At 38.5% G+C, this 19,890-nt stretch overlaps 1 protein-coding gene across 3 annotated transcripts in view; it reads left to right on the forward strand.

Moving 5' to 3' along the window:
- AKAP6 (A-kinase anchoring protein 6) overlaps window positions 1-19,890 on the forward strand; it is a 405,063-nt gene that overhangs the window by 204,704 nt on the left and 180,469 nt on the right. For 2 of the 3 annotated variants that reach the window (XM_073348987.1, XM_073348985.1), the window contains exons 6-7: window positions 11,253-11,349; window positions 12,640-12,806. In XM_073348987.1, coding sequence (XP_073205088.1) covers window positions 11,253-11,349; window positions 12,640-12,806 — 264 coding nt within the window. The remainder of the gene's footprint in view (window positions 1-11,252; window positions 11,350-12,639; window positions 12,807-19,890) is intronic. The other variant, XM_073348986.1, reaches the window with a different exon arrangement.

A 19,890-nucleotide genomic window follows, 5' to 3' on the forward strand; every position in this document is an offset into this window, starting at 1 on the left:
AGATGTGCTGGAGGTAATATTGTTCTGGGAAACAGGGAGGGCTGTACTGTGGTGATCCAGCCCAAAAGTGAGGGGCTGACAGAAGTGCAGGTATGGGCCTCATGGACGAGACAGAGTGGTGTCAAAGTACAGCATTATCCTGGAACCATAATAGTTGGTAAAAGGATTTAAATTTAGATAAAGCAGTTTGATGCTGTGTCTCATGAAATCGTACTTGAAAAATGAATGCAAATTGGCTTGGATAGAAACATTGTCATGTGGACGAAAACTGGCTAAAAGACCATAAACAGAGTGGAATAATAAACAGCAACTTATAGATTTCAGGCAAAGCGTCCAGGATCTGATGAGATCAGTGTTAATCTTCAACATCTTCACTAATTATCTGGAAAAGGAAATAAGCAACAAGATTTTGAAATTTGCAGGTGATGCTAAATTGGCAGGAGTTGTGAACACCAGTCAGTACAAAGAAATAACACCTTTGAACCTGGAGAGATTAGAATCACAAGCAGAAAATAAACTGAGAATAAGTTTAGGAAACTGTAAACCTATACTTGCGGTGGGCAATCTAAAATGCACATACTCAATAGCAAAAAGAAATATTGTAAGATGTAAAACCGGAAGAGATTAGAGATAACAGCAAATTTGACATGAGTTTACAATATGAAATTTTTGTAGAAAAAAAGCCATTATAATTTTGACCTGCATATGCAATGGCATTCCATGACAGAGTAGAGACATAATCATCCCTCTCCCTATACAGCTTGAAATTATGCATTCAAATCTTGGTACCACATTGCCAAAAGATACTGATAAAATGGAGAGAGTATTTTTGTTTCTCATCTCTGTAATCAGGAGCCATGAAAGATTTGACTTACGAGGAAAGTTCAAAATAGCTATCTGGGTAAAACTAAGAGGTGACCAAGGGAAAACATAACAGTTTACTAATAGTGGGAGGACTTAAACAAAGAGAGAGACACATTAGGTGTAGTGCTCAGGTAATGCAATGAAATTGGGAAAGGGTAAAAGTAGGCAGAATGTCAAGAAAATATGACAATGAGTCATATTAGATTGTATAATAGTTTTCCAAAGGAAGAGGTTGAAATTACGTCATGTGGGATGTTTAGAATGGAGATGGACTAGAAAATATGCGGTAGGGATCTCTTCTGAATTAGGAAAGGGAAGCTGGATGATCTAATATTTTTTCATGTCTAACATCCAAAAATATAAAATTAGTATTCTGTATCCTAAGATTTTGAGGCTAGTAAGCTCAATTTGCTTGATGGGGCATGCATAAAATAGTTTTCATCTCTTATTTCTATGAGTCTATCTATAAGATCATCTAGTCCCCCTGGCTTCAGTTTAGGATTGTTCCAAATAGTATATTCTCCAGCGCTTTCTGCAGTCTAGTTTTTAATGTCTCCGGGGATGGAGCTTTCACTGTTTTCATTAGGAGATTATTACACAATCTAGTAGATCTCACTGTCAGAGAAACTTCCCTGATGTTTAGCTTAGATTTTCTTAATTTAATTCCATTAGTCCTAGCTATTACACCCTCTTATACTTACCCATGCTAAATAAGTTTTCTCTCTCCTTGATGTTCTTCCTTGTGAAATACAAATGGACATTTACATTCCTTCTTCCCCTTAATCATCATTTAGCTAATCTTGTTTAGTTCTTGGAATCTTTCCTCTGCCCTTTAAACCTTTTAATCATATTTTTTTGTTCTTCATTAAACTCCCACCAGTTTGTATGTAACTTTCCAGGTGTGCTAGGTGCAATATCAATTTCCAGACAAAACCATGTTAAAATTGAGTTATGGTTGAGAGTATGTGTGAGTAATGTAAGATAAAACATTTCAAGGATGTTGTAATTATCACATAACAAAGAATTATGAACCCAGATTATTCAGAATTAATATTAAATTTAAAAGAAATCCTGACATGTTAAGACACAGGAGGCATTGTTAGGGCACTCAAACAACCTTATTTCTGTCCTGCAGCAACACTATGCAATAACCATGTGATTATTATTATGAAGCTTGAGAGCTGAGAGCTTATCTCTCTCCAATAAAAGATATTTTCTCATCCACCTGGCCTCTCTAATATTCTGGGACCAATGTGGGTACAACAACACTGCATATTATGATGAAAGCATTCAAGTGCTTGGGGTCCCAAATTAGCTTAAACTAATTTTAGAGGCACATTACATTTTAATTCCTTTTTATTATGGTATTACGGGACAAAGAAATATTCAGGATTCGTTTTTTTCCCCAATGTTTATCTTTCAGCACAGGGCAGTGCATGAACTCTTCTCCAGAGAAACTCTAAAAGAACTGTCTTCTCTCAAAATGGCTACCATTTCCCATTGTTCTCAACAGGCTTATGACCAGAGGTTGCCCTCAGTTAAGTGTGCCCTCTCACAAAATGTTCACTGTCTCCTATTGTTCCCAGTAACCATAAAAGCAAGTTGCTATTGGGGAAAATGATAGCCCAATACTGTTAGGAGCTAGAGAGAAACACCGAGGAACTGGCGAAGGCAGAGGCCACCTGTGCTAAAGGCAATATATGGCTTCAGTTTCATTGAATACAAAAGATAATGGCAGCTGATTTGAAAGGCGACAATTCTTTTTGAGATTCTGTGAAGGAAAAAATATTGTTGAGCATCTGTTGAAGAAGAAACTGTCATTTATGAAAAATTGTGGCAAAAATTACCACTATCCTAACATTTCTTCATATGTAGCCTAAGCGCAAGATTTCACTATTCCGTAGAGTCCAGTTTTCAAATAATGGCACCTAAACAGGATGTCCAAATCCTGAATCAAACCTAAAACAAACAATGATATAGTAGATTTAAAAAGAAAAAAGCTAGAGATACAAACTGGTGAGCCAAGAGAACGTTCTTTAAAAAAGCTATTCCTCTATGCCCAGCCCTTTCTTAAATCTAGACTTTTATGAAACCCATTCTAGAAGTTCCTTCATAAGAGCAAGTTTGAACAAGAACTGACAATATTTAATTTACTGTTTACTTAAAACAGGCTGTGCTGAATAGTTTGTAATCATGCACTTCACAAGAGATGCACCATGCATGTGCCTCACATAGGAAAAGAGCACCTAAAGGACCTAAGAGTAGGTTGGGTAATTTCATGTAATTGAAGCTGAGTATAGATGCAGCTGGATGTGGCGCTGTTTCAAGATGATGTGGATGCGTTTGATAGGAAAATTGGAAAAGATGAGATATTCTTCATTAGGAAGGGGGAAAAAAGACTTGCTGCCCTAGAAAAGATTCATTTAACATAACGCACCAGATATTACAATACAGCTTGATTTTCAGGTGCACCTATTAACCAGTAATAATGTTAAACTGAAGATGTAAAATATGATGAATAAAGATGGGCCAAAACTTCTTGCGTTTGATTTGCAATTTTGTAGTTGTGCAAAATTCAGATTTTACTGATATATTTTGTAAGACACAAATGCTGTGAAAATGCATGAAATTCAGCAAAAATTAAACTTGTACTAGCATATTGGCCTCAAACAGAAGGGGCCCCACACTCACAGGTAGGTATAAATAGAAAGAGCGGCAAAGCAAATTGTCAATTTGATGTAGTGGGGTGCCAGTTTTGGAACTTCAACAATGTAAAATATTTATTTGTTACAAATGTTAATTACTATAACTACAGCACACAAATAAACAAGAAAGATTGGTAACAGTAATCGATAATCCCTACAACAGCAAGTCCACAGCTGTTTTTATATATGTCAGTGGCTCTCAACCTTTCCAGACTACTGTACCCCTTGCCGGAGCCAGATTTGTCTTGCGTATTCCCCAAGTTTCACCTCACTTAGAAACTACTTGCTTACAAAATCAGAAATAAAAATACAAAAGTGTCACAGCACACTATTACAGAAAAATGGCTTACTTTCTCATTTTTACCATGTAATTATAAAATAAATCAATTGTAATATTAATATTGTTCTTACCTTTCAGCATGCAGTATATAGAGCATTATAAACAAATCATTGTATGAAATTTTAGTTTGTACTGTTTTTGCTAGTGCTTTTTATGTAGCCTGTGGTAAAACGAGGCAAATATCTAGATGAGTTAATGTACCCCCTGGAAGACCTCTGTGTACTTCCAGGGGTATGTGTACCTCTGGTTGATAACCACAGATATACATGACTTGTGAAAAATATGATTGTGATACAGCTGAAGGTGAGATCAGCAATACATATGTTACATGCATTTATAATGGTGAAATGCTAGTCTACACAGTCACAGACAAAATTGGACCAGACATTTGGAAAGATGGGGAAAGTTCAAAAAATGAGATTCTCTCACTTCTTGGATATTTTCCAGTTTGATTGTGTTATATTTGAAAAATATAACTTCTGAACAGTTTGACCTAGGAACTCCACATTTGTTTTACTCTTCTCTGGTAAGGAGTAATGCACTGGAGGGTAGAAGAGATAAATAATTGGTAATCAAACCAATTTTCATGTGAATTTTAAACAATGTAGTGTTCTAAAGAAACCATATGGCAATACACTGGCCTGACACAAGCTTCTTAAACAACACATTATTGCCAGGCCAGCATACATTTTTTTTTTTATAATCCACATCAAGCAGAAATATCCTGCAAAGTCTCTAGAACAGAGACCAGGGAGTCTGCATCAAATTGCCTTAAAAGCTCCTTGCTCATACTTTCCCCATCAAAAGATCCCCAGTGTCTAGGAAACTGCACAGGAATATGGGGCTAAAGACTTCATGTTCCAGTCCAGGGATCTCAAACTCAAATCACCACGCGGGCCACATGAGAACTAGTACATTGGCCCGTGGGCCGCATCACTGACACCTTTTCATATAATGGTACAAAAGCCCCTCCCCCTGCTGCTGCCCTGGCCCTGACCCCACTCCACCCCTTCAATGAGGCCCCGCCCCTGCCCCGCTTCTTCCAACCCCTTCCCCAAAGTCCCCACCCCAACTCCGCTCCCTTCCTGACCCTATTCCAACCCCTTCCCCAAATCCCCGCCCCTGCCCCGCCACCGCCTCTGAGTGCGCGGCTCCCTGCTCCTCACCCCTCCTTCCTGGAAAGCAGTAGGCACCGCCAAACAGCTGTTTAGTGGCAGGAAGCACCGGGAGGTAGGCAGAGGAGCAGGGACATGGCGCGCTGGGGGCGGAGGGGAGCTTGGGAGCTGCAGGAAATAACTCTGGGGGGGGACACGGGGAGCTTAGCGGGCCACAGCAAATAACTCAGCCCGTGGGCCACGTGTTTGAGACCCCTGTTCTATTCCCATCTGTTTCACTGAGTAATAACAATTCACAAATATTTATTGGAGCCTCACACCACCCTTGTAAACATAGATAAATATCATAATCTCTATTTAACAAATGAGGAAAGAGAGACACAAGATCTCGTGACTTGCCTAAAGTTATAGGACAGTGCAAGAAGTGGTAGAATCTAAACCTGATTTTCCACACCTGCAGCTCCCATTGACTTCAACTGGAGATGTGGGAGCTCAGCACCTTTGAAAATAATTCCCTACATCTCTTGTCTAATGCAGTTGCCAAATCCACTAGATTCCCATGCTTCTGAATCAGTACAGTGAAGATAATGGCGTCTGCAGGTAGCTGTAAACATACTAAAACCCATATATTTTCAGATTTCACCTGTGGAATGTGAAATTTCATTACTTTCCAGATGAATAAAACATGGCACAGAGGACCACACTCCCTTTTCTAGCAAGTCAAAACCTCTCCGTGTTTGTGTCCTCTTCTGTAAAATGAGGATGTGAAGAAAAGTGGGGAAATTGTCTGACAGAGGTTCCCTGAGGATTAGATTGTGACTGTGGACATCTTAAATTTGTAAAAGCTGTTATTTGTACTGTTGATATGTAGAATGTAGCAAATGAATACTACAGTATGTACATACATACATACATCCCTTTGTCTCACTACACTTTGCTATCAAACAATAATTTTGTATTTGGAGGTGCATAGACCTTTTGAAAACAGTGTGGACTATGTGTTTTTTAATTCATGATATATCCAAACATGTATTTCTCAGTGGATTGTGTGTGTCCTGGGAAAAAAATAGTAGACAAGTGAGCCTGCAAGGTGTACACAGATATAGTTTGGTTTAAATGATATGTCAGTGTAAGATTAAACATTGTTTTTTTAATTTTCTTGGTCAGGGATGCCTTGAGCCTGTGTGGTTTTTTGTGTCATACATTGGGCTGGATTCTCATCCCAGAAAAGTGAATGGAATTTTATCATTAATTTTTATATACCAGTGGGATCAGTCCCTTTGTTCCAGAGTCAATCAATTCTCAGGGCAATGATACAATGTGATAGTTAAGGGTATCTGGTGAGCTTGAGTGTTCATACCCATGTAATACATTTTTGTTGTTAACTTTAAAATGGAACCTTATCTTAAAATTTTTAGTCTACGGTTTGCATAGTGTTTTGGAGAAAACCACAACATTCACATAGACGTTTCTTTCTCTCTTGTTTTTAATCTTAACTGTAGTTTAATGTAGTTATCCCTGAGAATGCAGCACTTCCAATACCAGAGCACATTCAGTCCTGCTTTATGGCCTTGGACATGAAATCCAGTACATGACATTCATTGTCACTTATCTTGAAGAAACAGCTACCACATACGGATGTGCAAGCTCTGTAACTGACCTTAACAGCTATTTGGCAAACTGGTTATTGGAAGGAAGATTCCAGCACTACACACTTATACCACATTTTGAAGATATTTCTTTTGTATAATAGGATATCCTGTGAACTGTTCACATTTGGACTGTAAGAGTAAAGTAAAGCTGAGTGGTTCTAAACAATACAAATTAAAGTAACCTCAGGGCAACAGAGAAAATTATTCAAACCCACCAACAAGATGTTATAAAAATCCATTGTACCTATAAAATATGGCTTCCAGAAAACTAATGGTATACAACAGTGCATTTCTGTGAACTCATCCTGCTAGCAAGGGTTAGAACCCTCGATAAAGCTGCTTTTGTTCTGCTGACTCATTGTGGCAGGTGCTGCTCAATAATTCCACCTTGAAAACAAGGGAAGTGGGAGTAGTTCTCTGGGGAGAAGGAAACCGGGTCCTTGGACTGAGGAAGTCCTGGAGGGACAGCCAAATTCAGTCTGAAATATATTTGTGGTGGTGTTTCTGAGAACCCAGTAACACACCTGGGAGAGGTGAGAGTCTGAACACAAAGACAGAGTTTGTGCGCTGTTAGAATGGGCTGGGGTTCAGTCTATTCACACAGTTTAGTCTGCGTCAAACTGATTCATGGAACGTTTCCCCATGTAGTGCTCTGGAACCAGCAATTTCCCAGGCAAAAAATAATTTTCCTTATCTGGATTTTAATAGTAATATTAAAATATTTTTACCGGTTAAAGGACACATCATTCAAAAGAATTTCTGAAAAGCTATACTTTGCTAATTTCAACAGCAGGCCTTAGTGTCTGGATGAGTTCGTATAGCCAGCTGTATTAGCAATGGAGAATTCAAATCCCAATAGTTTGCAATGGCTGTTTACATGGATGCTAAATAGAGAATGCAACCTTTGGGTTTAAAATGGCAACTCTCTTTTGTGAAGAGCTGGTGAATACATTTTAAAAAATGCTTTCCAGCTGAGTGGATAAAAATCAAGTATTTTTTTTTAAAGCAAAAATGTCAGATTTTTTATGAACATTGACGTTTACTGTCAAAGTTTTAAAGAAAGTAGACGCAATGAACGGATGGAAGTCATTGGTTAAGCACTTGGAACCAGGGTTTGTTGAAGTGCTAAACCAGCTTTTGACAGCAGTAGCCTCTTTCACAGGTGCAGAGAGAATGTTCTTCTTTTCAGTTTATCCAACTAGTTCAGGCAATGACTAGTTCATTCAAATGTGAGGAACTAATTGGGAGCTGAAAAAGCAGGAAACCTTGTTTTTCTTTTCCAATTTATGAACAAAAACTAGGTGTGAGAGGATAAAAATCTGTTAATTCTACAGTCTTGAAGGACATGGTGACCAATCAGTTCAATTCACTAAGTATAGATAATATTTCCTTTCTTTAATAAATCAGTTAGTTTTAAGTGCAAAACTTAAAACTTTTGCAAAACTAAGTGCAAAACTTTAAAAGTTTTGATAAACTTTTTTTCTTATTTATCCAGCATATTTAAGGTAGTTTTATTTAACTAATAAAATTAAAATGCTGGTTTTGTGCCTCCAAATAGAATGACACAAATCATGAGTAAAAATTTAATCATCTAGTAATTAAGAAATGCATGATTAACCATTTTCTAACATAATAAAAAAGTAAAAATGAAGAGTTGGAATAAATGTAAATTAAGCTATATTACTGCTTAAATAAATTTAATCAATATACTGTATCTTCTTGGATAGCAAAAAGATGTACTAAATTTAGTATGCAATCTATATTTACTTGTAAAACAACATATTTTAGTGGTTACCAACTACAGAATCAAGCTTTCTTTATGGAAAAAACTAAAAACTCTGCATACAAAATAAGATTAAAGTCGATTATTTAAATCAGAGTTCCCTGTTTGCTCATTTAAATCATAATTAAAATTGGTGATTTAAATTACTTTGATTTAAATCTATCCACTCTGGTTTCCAGTCATTCTTTTGGCAGGGCTAGTTATTTAAGTTATGTAAGCCTTACTTCATATATTATGTAACTGTGGTATTTTCATAGTTTTGCAAATTACTGGTCAATGACACTTTATAGATCCAAAAATAATTACCATGCAAGCTACACTTGTGTTAACACTGAAATAATCATATATTCAGTATTGCCCTCTAATTATATAGTACTTAATTTGTAATTAATTGGTCAACAGTTGTATAAGTAAAGAATATTCACGACATTTGTACACAATAAGAGTTTCCTATCTATTATCAATTATTTCATGTACTTGTATCATACCCTATTTAGTATACCTTCAGGTTTTTTATTAGGCACTTAATGCCTGTTCAGTTTTAGGGAGTTACTAGATTGAGTTTTCCTGGGAATAAAAGCATTGTTAAATGCAGAATGGTTTAACACAAGACTTTTTTTCATGAAGCTGCTGCTAATGTTTAGAATTTTAAATTTCTCTCTTTTCCTTCAAACTGTGCTGCTATGCAGGCAACAGTTCTTCTCCGTCAAACAAAACAACTATAGGAATATTATAGCGGCACCAATTGCAGCTGAGTTAAAGATGAACTGAGTTTAATACTTAAATCATGGATTCAACCTCTGTTGTGTATGAACAATAGTGTGCATCTTTCCTAAAACTGCAGCACATACTCTTTAAGTATAGAATGAATTTTCTGCAACTGTACAAGTAAATCCATTATTTATATATTTTTAAATAAATTTAAAAATTGGTCTTTTAAGAAATGAAGCATAGTATCAGACCTCCATTTTTGCTTGTTTGCATGTTCCCTAATAATCAGGCATAATGGAACAACACAGATTCTTCCAACTTCCCATAGAATTAAAACATACGCTATCTCTGGAAGCTGGAGCCTTGTCCTCTATTTGAATGCTCAAGTCCCGTTTGTATGAATGAGCATTCTATGCATCAGTTAGGATGTTTTCTGAGAGAGAGCAGAATTCTATGTAACCACACTTGATCAACAAAATTCCCCAAACCCCAACAAATCAAATAAAAATGATCCTCTTATTATAGCTTTGGTGCGTTCCCTCCCAACCCCCCTTTCCCTTGCTTTCTCCCAGTGGCAGCATTTGTCCCATGGAGGCCCCCTGCAAAGCCCAATTCTGGTGCCCTTGCTTTTGCTCTACAAAATGGCATCCTCCACGCAGCATGACCTCACATTCAGTGTGTGCAAGATCACACCACTTGGAAGACGCCATTTTGTAGAGCAAAGTTGTATCCTCTGAACAGGTGGAGTGTGTTCTGGCTCCACTGCAACTGTGTTTGTCACCAGGGACAAGTAACTGAGTCACCATATCGGGGCCCCCCTCGCTGCCTTGAGGACGCCTGCAGTTGTACAAGTTGTAGGTATCTAATGCCCACCAATGCTTTATCCTAAGGCCACACTGCATTATTCCCTGTCACATGATACAATTCAAATTGCTATAGTTGGGTTTAATACAGTTTGGTGACAGGAAGGAATTGCTCTATTCTACTTGCAAATGTTTTCTTTGTTTCCCTCAGAAAGGAAGCTTAGATATTTTGTGGTGCCTGGTAGTTAATTAGTAGGATTTGGAGCAATTCAGGGCAGTTGGTGGAGAAACTGAAGTACAGTTGGGCACATGCACAGTTCAGTCTAACATCTACAAACAAACTCATTCCCAGATGGAGAATGACCCTTTCATCCAGAGGGCCATGTACTTATTGTTCTCACTCTTCACGCAGAACTCCCACAGATGACCGTAAGAATTGCCTGTGGGACTGAGGGCCACATATGAATTATGATTAAACATTCCAAGTATTTCCCTCTTCCTTTGTTTTTTTTCTCAACTGTTTGGATAAGAAATTATAAATTATAGTTCACACTTACCTAATGGAGATATCAAAGTGGCATATCATGCCTGTTGATGAAAGGGTAACCCCTGTTTCCAGATCATCTTTATGTTAACAGCTTATAGTATAATTTGCAGAATAAAATGTAATTAATTTCTTCAAAGCAAATGTGATAATTAGAGACTCATTGTAAAATAATAATAATGCTAGTTAACGATACTAATGCCCAAAAGATTAAAAACATTTGTTTTATCAATTAAGGAAGAAGGTACCTGATGCAGCATGATTTGTTGTTTGAAAAAGGAGATGGAAGTTAAGTCAGAACCACAATATTAATGGATTTGTATGGGTGGGCATAAGGCTAATATATTCAGTGTTGTACATTTTTATGGTTTCATAAATAGTATTATTAGCAACATTTCAAAGGAAATATGAAAGAGAGCGCTCAGATGTGATGGCATAAACTCTGTGTGTTTTATAGAACACTATTACTCCAGATACAGCCTACAGGATGTGACTTTTCATAAAACCTAATGAATTTCTAGATTTGTCAGCTGTTTCAACACAGATGCACTTTGCTATTCTCACGGAAATATTTTATCCCAGATCTAAAATATCAATAGCTTTTAATATTGCAAGTTTGTTTGGCTATTTTGTAAATGGGGCTGTGGGTCTTGATAAAAGTAGCAAGTAATTTTGTACAGGTTTTATGTTTTGCTGCCTCTCCAACATTTGATACTCATATTTTTTTCCTTGCAGAGTTTTAAGTTGAATGTAGATAGCCACTGTGCTTTAAAAGAAGCTGTGGTAGAAGAAGGATGTCAACTTCTTGAGCTTATTGTATCTCACAAATCAGGTAAATCTTTCTGAAATATTGCAAGTCTTTATGTCTCCAGACTATTAAAGAATGAAGAAGCATTGCTGTAAATTACTGCATATATTCACTTCCTTATGTATTATTAATATTTACATTATCAGATTGACCTTCAAGATTTATAAATGTTTCATATACTGCTTACAATGCTGTGATACTTATAAAATGAAATACTACCTCAAATAGTCTGTTCATTTTATTTTGGTCTTGCTGCTCAGCTGAGTTTCAATTGAAATCACATCACTGAAAACCTCACACTGACATGTTCTTTGATATAGGTGCTATGGAAATAACATTAAGATAATGAATTAGGGTTTCATATATATATTCTGCACAGGTAATTGCATTGGTAAAGGTGGGGGGGTTCTTATTTTTCTTTTTTCTTTTTTTTTTTTGTTACTTACGTAAACTAATTCTTACTTCAGTTTTAATTTATTAGCAAAATACTTTAAAAATAGTTATATCCTTTGATTATGCTTGTCTATTTCTGAAAAGGACTTAAATCTGGGTGCATAATTATATACTATTTTAGACGTTAGCATGACTAGCTTAATAGTAGGGTTTTAATCATCATACTTTACTACTGGGTATTGGTGTCTTAATTTTGGCCCACTTAGCATACCTTTCATCTAATTTGCAGTTGTCCTTTTGTTTACATTTTTCTGGTCATTAGAGCTGTTGTTTCACAATCTACACCTATTTCTTGAGAGCTACAGACAGAACTTCTTTAATGCAAAAGCTATAGTAAATCAGTGAGTTACTGGTATAATTCCCGGGGGGTAGAGAAGCCACAGCAAAGGTCTCAAAGCTGTACACTGAGATAAATTGTGTATGTTGCAGTATGTTTAGAAAATAATAATTTAAAGCACAGAAAATATACAAAGGAGTGGGAGGGATGAAATATTACATCTGGCTGGGAAGTTATTGAATGTTTAGAGCCAGGGCAGAGATAGCTAGAGGGGGGAGTTTCCTGGGCGTTCCCCACTACATATAAATCACTAGTTCTGTGACATTTTATTTTCCTTTAAATTTTGAGCTGAGGTATAATTAAAATGTAACATTCTGGCTAATTGTGGGCTAAAAGAGATGATATGACCATATAGTAGTGTTAGCAGTATGAACACAATAGTTCCTGGCCTCATTTTCGGAGTATACTGAAATATTTGCTGTGTTTTTTCTTTTAAATTTCCTGATAAGCCATTGTGTAAAGAATATTATTTAAAGATGTAGCTGAGTTTACAACTTTCATTTTTTTTCCTCCTCATTTTGGAGAAGGACTGAAGGACATGCTGCAGATGATTGCAAATCAGTGGAAGGAACTACAGAGGCAAATCAAACGACAACACAGCTGGATTCTTAGGGCTCTGGATATCATCAAAGCAGAGATACTGGCTACTGATGTGTCTGCAGAGGATGAGGAAGGGACTGGGAGCCCCAAGGTAAGTGGCTTGAAGTTTGCCTTATTTCCTCTTATTTCCGTCTTCTTTTGAACTTAGGCACCACTGAAGTTTTCTTTCCACCCTAAGGCTTTTTCATTTCTACTGGGTAATTTTTTTCTTTTTTTATAAACAAAATGAAATGGCTTACTTTGAAACAATAAAAAAAAGCTTAAACTTTCAAGTTTTCCAAGAAGACCTCTTTCACAGTGTGTAAGGGAGTGCGAAGGGGCAGGAAAGAGACATAAAACATTTAGTAAACAAAACATAAAGCATCTTTAACATGAATAATCAGAATGGTTTTAAATTGTTTTGTTGCAACTATAAATCACTATAATCAGTGCAATCACTCAGCTCTGACATCCATTAGCCGCTTGGTTACAGCAAATTAACAAAGAAGAGAGAAAGTGATTCATTATCTCATTCCTGTTAATGACTATCAGATGCATTGCCTAATTAGGGGATGGCCATTGTAGTGGGAAGAAGGTTGTATGCTTTGCCACAAATCTTTTTGCTCTGGTTTAAGCCTTCCATAATAGTGCATGCATTGAATACAACATGTACTTCAAAAACAAAGTATTGACATCTGTAATCATTTGGTGTGCATTAGTTATCAAGGATGGCTATAATATTTACCAGTTGCCCAATGTGATACTTGCAAGAGTAGTTTAAACAACACAAACTCATCCAAATCATGCAACAGGTTCAGTGGTGGAATCAACAAAAATGGATTTATTTTTGAAACCACATTGATTCTTCCATTTGCAATTCGCAGAATAGTCCAGTAACTTCAGTACCTAGGCATATGGGAGACTCCAATTTATAGAAAAATTCAAGGTTCCCACTTCCAGAGATGTTTTATAAATTAGTTTCTCTGATTCTCATGCTCGGGGAACAAGTTGTGGTGGTGTTTGCCATTTTTAAGGACCACTCTGTGAAATGGTGTTTGGTGTCACCAGTGAATTAAGTTAAATGTCCAGCTCTTGGCTGTGAACTCTGGGAAGGATCTTAGAGATTGCGGAGGAGTCATCAAGAGTAATAGTGTAAAAAGAGCGAATTAACAAACCTATATACCCAGACTGAAACTGATATAATATCCTGAGTCACTGACTTGGTTAGAAGAGCTCCAATGTCAAATGGCCTTTTCTAGGGTAGTGGGCAGAGGAGCAAACCTTGATTTTGTGGTTCAGTCCATTAAAATACACAGACTAGCTAAGAGTTAAAAGTTTTCACCTTCTGTAATATGACGGTGTATTGGATAATATTCCCATATTCATTTCACTGCATTATCTCTGAACAGATTGATTCATCCATGGCCACAGGCTAAATGCTTAACCAAAATTAAAATGTAAAAAAATTTATTCAAAAATTCTGCTTAGTTTTACTACGGAGAACCAAAGTCTAGAGGGATGGTGTTAAAATATTTTATTGGGAGAATCAGAGGCCTAACTTAAACTGACCAAATATCCTTAATTATTTATATGGCGAGGTAACAGTTCTTTCCCACCAGGTGGAAAATGGAAAACTCAGAGAAATTCTTCCTTATAGTTGGTTCCTCCACCATGAAAAACAAACAAACAAACAAAAACCACTGCCATAAAGACACTAGCTGGACGCTATTTCGTACATTGTCACCACCGCATAGGATGTGACCTTGTAATGGATAACAGGCAAATACTGCAGTGAAATGCATATCTCTAAATAGTTCTGATCATCTAGTGCTTTGGGCTGAAAGATTAATTAAAAATAAAACATAATGGGAAAATATAACTCTAGATTTCAGTTTACATGTACTTCAGAAGCCATGGGGACCCTGAGAAGCATAAAGGAGAATCTAAGGAATATATCTAGGGGGTATTTTTCTTTTTTACCTTGTTTGAGAGACTGCAGGAAAGGAGTTGGTCTTTGAAATTCTTCCTATTTCTGTTTCTTTACAGATCTCTAAGACTCTAGGAAACTTTTCCCCTGGGACTTTTAAAAAGTGTTTTCCCAGTACTATGGCATATTTTATAGAAGCAAACAGAGAGAGGGAAGGAAAGAGGGAAACTGCTGTTCTAGAAATGTATCTTCAGCACTCGCATTCAGGAATTTGATTTGGCTTATGAGATTATATATTGTATTGTATGGAAGTTTTGTAATAGTTTATATCCTGAAACTCAGCTTTGGTATATTCAATTCTGAATACTGTGGAGGACTTGAGGGATTTCAAAATGTTGTTAATACCTAACTTCTTACAGTGCAGTGCATTCTCTCCCTGACCTTTTACCATGGAAATGAAAACTAAAAACAGGAAAGGAATACTTAAAGCTCACTTACAAATGTGTTGAAGTCTCTAACGTTAACCAATGTCCTTAGTAGTAATTGGTAGTTTGTGATTTTTAGAATAACCATACAACTAGTATATCAAGCATAAATTTGAGTATATGTTTTGTTTTTTATCCATAGAGAAGTACATTTAAAGAAAAACGGACTCACCTCATGTGTTGCAGTTTAAGAAGTTTCATTGTGTGATGTTACTGCTGATAAATGTAACACACAATTCATCTATTCTAATTCAGGCTATTAGACGTATAAAGTAATAATTGTTTTTTCTCCTCCTGATTGAAGCTTCTATTAGAAGTATACTAAAGTAATTAGAAGTGAGGGGGTGTATGTTTATATTTATGTGTTTTCCCACGTTGGGAAATGTCTGAGATGCCTGCTTTTTAACTGGCTTTCTTTAAGTTCCTATGAGTTTCACCATATTTTCAGCAGAAGAGGACTAGATAGGACTTACATTGGTGCAGCGTTGCTCCTCAGTCAACAGAGGGATCATTTCTGAGCAATAATGATATTGAGCATAAGATGTACTTTCTCCCCTACTGGCTATGTGACTACTTCAGTAATCTGAAAAAAATTTAAGGGTCATGGTAGATAATCAGTAGAACATGAGCTCACAGTCCGATGTTGTGGCCAAAAGGGCTAATCTTCAGATGTATAAACAGGGGAATCTCAAGTAGAGAGGGGTTATTTTACCTCTGTATTTTGCACTGGTGCAACTGTTGCTAGAATACTATGTCCAGTTTTGGTGTCCACAGTTCAAGAAGGTTGTTGATAAATTGCAAAGCATTCAGAGAAAAGCCACAAGAATTGTGAAAGGATTAGGAAACATACCTTACAGTGATAGACACAAAGAGTTCTATCTACTTAGGTTAACAAAGAGAAGGTTAAAGGGTGACTTCATCACAGTCTAAGAATTCCTCCATGGGGAACAAATATTTGATAATGAGATTTTCAGTGTAGCAGAGAAAAGTATAACAAGATCCAGTGGCGGGAAGTTGAAGCTAGATAACAATTTACCAAGGGTCATGGTGAATTCTACATAACTGGAAATCTTTAAAACAAGATTGGATTTTTTTAAAGATATGCACTGTTCAAAGGGAATTATTTTGGGGAAGTTCTGTGGCTTGTGTTATACAAGAGGTCAGACTAGATTACCATAATAGTCCCTTCTCACCTTGGAATCTATAACATAACTCCCATGTTATGTATTTATTTTAATTCTGCTGCTGGATGGAATTTCACTATCTGCTGTAGTGTCTAGTAGATTATAATTATCTTCCTTGAAAAGAAGATACAAATCCTAATACTACTCACTGATAATGGATATTCCCCTTTTTGCCTGAGTGGTAGAAGACTATGTTCTTAGACCAGGTTGTGAGTTCTGTTCCCAATACTTCATAGGTTCAGTAAACCAGTGATGATTATGTCTATATGTGTGTATAGCCAGTGATTGCTAGAACTCACATTTTTGTGTACTGCATAGCAATGCAGAGCAAAAGCATTGGAAGCCAAGGACTATGTAAGCTAGTCATTTAAACAGATGTAGGATATAGCATACGCCAAGTATATATCTGTAGTCTTCACTTTTAAAGATGTTTCTCTTCAGAATTAATAGTTAATATAATTAATTTTTAATTTCCATTTTTAAAAAAGAAAAACACATAAAAGTTAAATTCTTATGAGAAATCCACCTGATCATGAACCATTTCAGATAGATGGGGCTAATAGTTAGAATGTTGAGACCTAGCTCATTTTTCTTAGGCAATAGAGATATGCAGTCTTGTGAGAACTGTCTAATCCAGTGGTTTTCAAACTGCGGGTTCCGACCCAGTACTGGGTCGCAGACTGTAAGGCATTAGGTCACGGCGGCTCTGGTCAGCACCCCCGATCGGGCCGTTAAAAGTCCAGTCAGCGGTGCTGTCTGACTAAGGCAGGCTAGTTCCTACCTGTTCTGACACTGCGCTGCGCCCCGGAAGCAGCCACAAGCAGGTCCGGCTCCTAGGCTGAGGGGCGGGGCTCCGCAATGTGCCCCTGCCCTGAGCACTGGCTCCGCACTCCCATTGGCCGGTTCCTGGCCAATGGGAGCTGGGGGAGGCGGGGATGGGCGGTGCCTGCGGGCAAGAGCCATGCGGAGCTGCTTGCGTGCCTCCGTCTAGGAGCCAGACCTGCTGCTGGCCACTTCTGGGGTGCAGCAAGGTCCGTGGTGCCAGGACAGGCAGGAAGCCTGCCTTAGCACCCCCGTTGTGCCACTGTCTGGGAGCCATCCGAGGTAAGCCCAGGCCCCAACCCTGCAGCCCAATCCTGTCGCAGCCCTGAGCCCCCCCAAATCCAGAGCCCCCCCAAACCCAGAGCCCCTTCCTGTGCACCCCAAACCCCTCATCTCTGGCTCCATTCCAGAGCCTGCATCCCCAGTCCAGAACCCTGACCCCCTCCCACACCCCAGCCCAGAGTATCTTCCCACACCCTGAACCGCTCATTCCCAGCCCTACCCTGCAACCCTCACCTCCACCCCCCAACCCTCTGCCCCAGCCCTCATCCCCTCCCTCACCCCAAACCCCTCATCCCCAGCTTCATTGGGTCGCAGGCATCAACAATTTTCTTCAACTGGGTTGCCAGAAAAAAGTTTGAAAACTACTGGTCTAATCCATATAAGGAACACTTTCTATTAGTAAGTGAATAATAGAAGCAGCAAGGTTTTGAAGAATACTGAAAGTATCAGGTAAAAATATGGTTAAATAGATAAAACTGAGAACATGGGGAAAAAGTAACATTTTGTGATATGTCATATGGTAGAATGAGTATCTTTGATTCTAAAATAATAGATCATCGTAGGCAGAATTACACAGGCTGAAGTTGTAAATCTATATCCACCCTCTGTTTGAAAATGAATCTCTACATCAGGGGAGAAAATGCCAATGTTATTTTTCCCTAATTTATAGTCAGTTTTATCAAACCCAGAATTAAATGTTGGATGTTGTGGCTCCAGAATCATCCATCACTCACCCAACTCCCTCTTGTTTCTCAACTTTCTTGTTTCTCTCGTAGTTTTAAACAAATAATTAGTTTTCAAAAACCTAAGAAAAAGAAAGCTGACATGTCTGCCATGAAAATATGGAGACTCATTGAAGATACTAAATCTCTACTACAGATGGAGGTGCCTGATAAGTCTCCTTGGGGTACAGCTACAGTGCAAATGATCTCACCACACTTTAAGCAGTGGGGGTATTGTCTGGCTTGTAGGAAAGGGCGGGAGTGACTTGGTGCAGCAGCTTCAGACTAGGTCAGCATGGGAATGCTGACCCATCCCCACCAAGTGACAGAAGATGCAGAGACTGTTTAGGTCCATGGCAGTGGAGGAAAGGCCCTCTTTTACCTGGACCAGGCAGAGCAACAGCTCTCATGATGCCACATGATAGCAGACAGGTGAGAACAAGGAAGGGGAGGGAAATAGTTCGCCCCTCTTTCAGCCCATAGCAGTAGAAGCAGGCATTTGGTAACAGAAGGGGAGGAAGTTTCAAATTCAGCTTGGAGCCATAGCAGACCAGTGAGAACAGGGAGCGGGGGTGGGGGAAGCTTCCCACTTCCAGGCCACAGTGGCAAAAGATGTTTTGTAGCAGAAGGGGCAGATGAGGGAGTTTGGGGCCACAGCAGAGTGGTGAGAACAAGACTGGGGAGTCCCCTGCCCTCTTACAGCCAGCTATAGCAGACGTGTTAGAGGAGACGGGAGAGGGAGTTCCAAACCCAGCTCAGGTGGGGACAGAGTGGGACTCAAGGGGCCATGGGAGACTGGAAGGATGGAATCCTTGCCACGTGGGCAAGAGGTTGGATGCAGGCCCAGGGTTGGTGGATCCCAGGATGGTCTGTGTGTCTACCAAATGGATTCCCCTTTACTGGGAAAGAACGTAGATCCTGGGGAAGCAAACACTCTCAGTGGTGAACTAACTGCATTTGGAGGTGGAGGAGCCATCAGAGAATTGACTCAAATAGTCTGGGCAGTTGCTTCCAAAATTGTTTCCGCAGCACTAAAAGGTTTACAATGTGTAGTTATTTATTTGTCGTACGCAATCTGGTCAAGACAAGCCACCGCACTCTTAACAACGTTCAAGGCATGAAGCCCTCCAGGAAGTTGAGTCATTTTGCAGTTCTCAACAATATGTGTCATGGTTTGTAGCTGCCCATACTGACATAGAGGATTGTCTCCAAAATGCCACCAAAATTCTGCTGCAGCACAAATTCCATGTCCGATACAAAACCAGTTGAGAAGGCTCCATTGCCTTTGCGGCAAATCAAATCCTGGTTGAGGTTGAATGGGGTCCGATTCAAGATAATTATTAGTCACTTTCTTTGCAGACTATGAAGCTCACCATACATCCTCTACCATAAATCCCTCACCTGGTAAATTTATCCACAGTGGGCGACATGAGGGCAGACGACCATGTAGTGGATTAAAAAGTCTTTAAATAGTGGTAGATGTGGCATATCACACAATTTTGTCACAAGCTTTACTATGCTTTCCTCTTTGCAAACACAGGGCAGAGCAATATCGCAAAGAGCCAACAACCATGGTAGAGGAGTAGATTTATGTGTGCCTAAAATAATACACATAGTGGAATTAAGTTGTACATTGACATGTTTGTGTGAGATGAGCGAGCCCGTACTGTAGTGCAGTACTCCACCGCTGAGTAACAGAGTACCAAGGCTGAAGTGTATAACATTTGGGCATTGGCACCCCATGTTGTTCCAGTCAGCTTTCCAAGCAGGTTGT

This window comes from Lepidochelys kempii, chromosome 6, assembly GCF_965140265.1.
Source record: "Lepidochelys kempii isolate rLepKem1 chromosome 6, rLepKem1.hap2, whole genome shotgun sequence".
NCBI classification, from domain to species: domain Eukaryota; kingdom Metazoa; phylum Chordata; order Testudines; family Cheloniidae; genus Lepidochelys; species Lepidochelys kempii.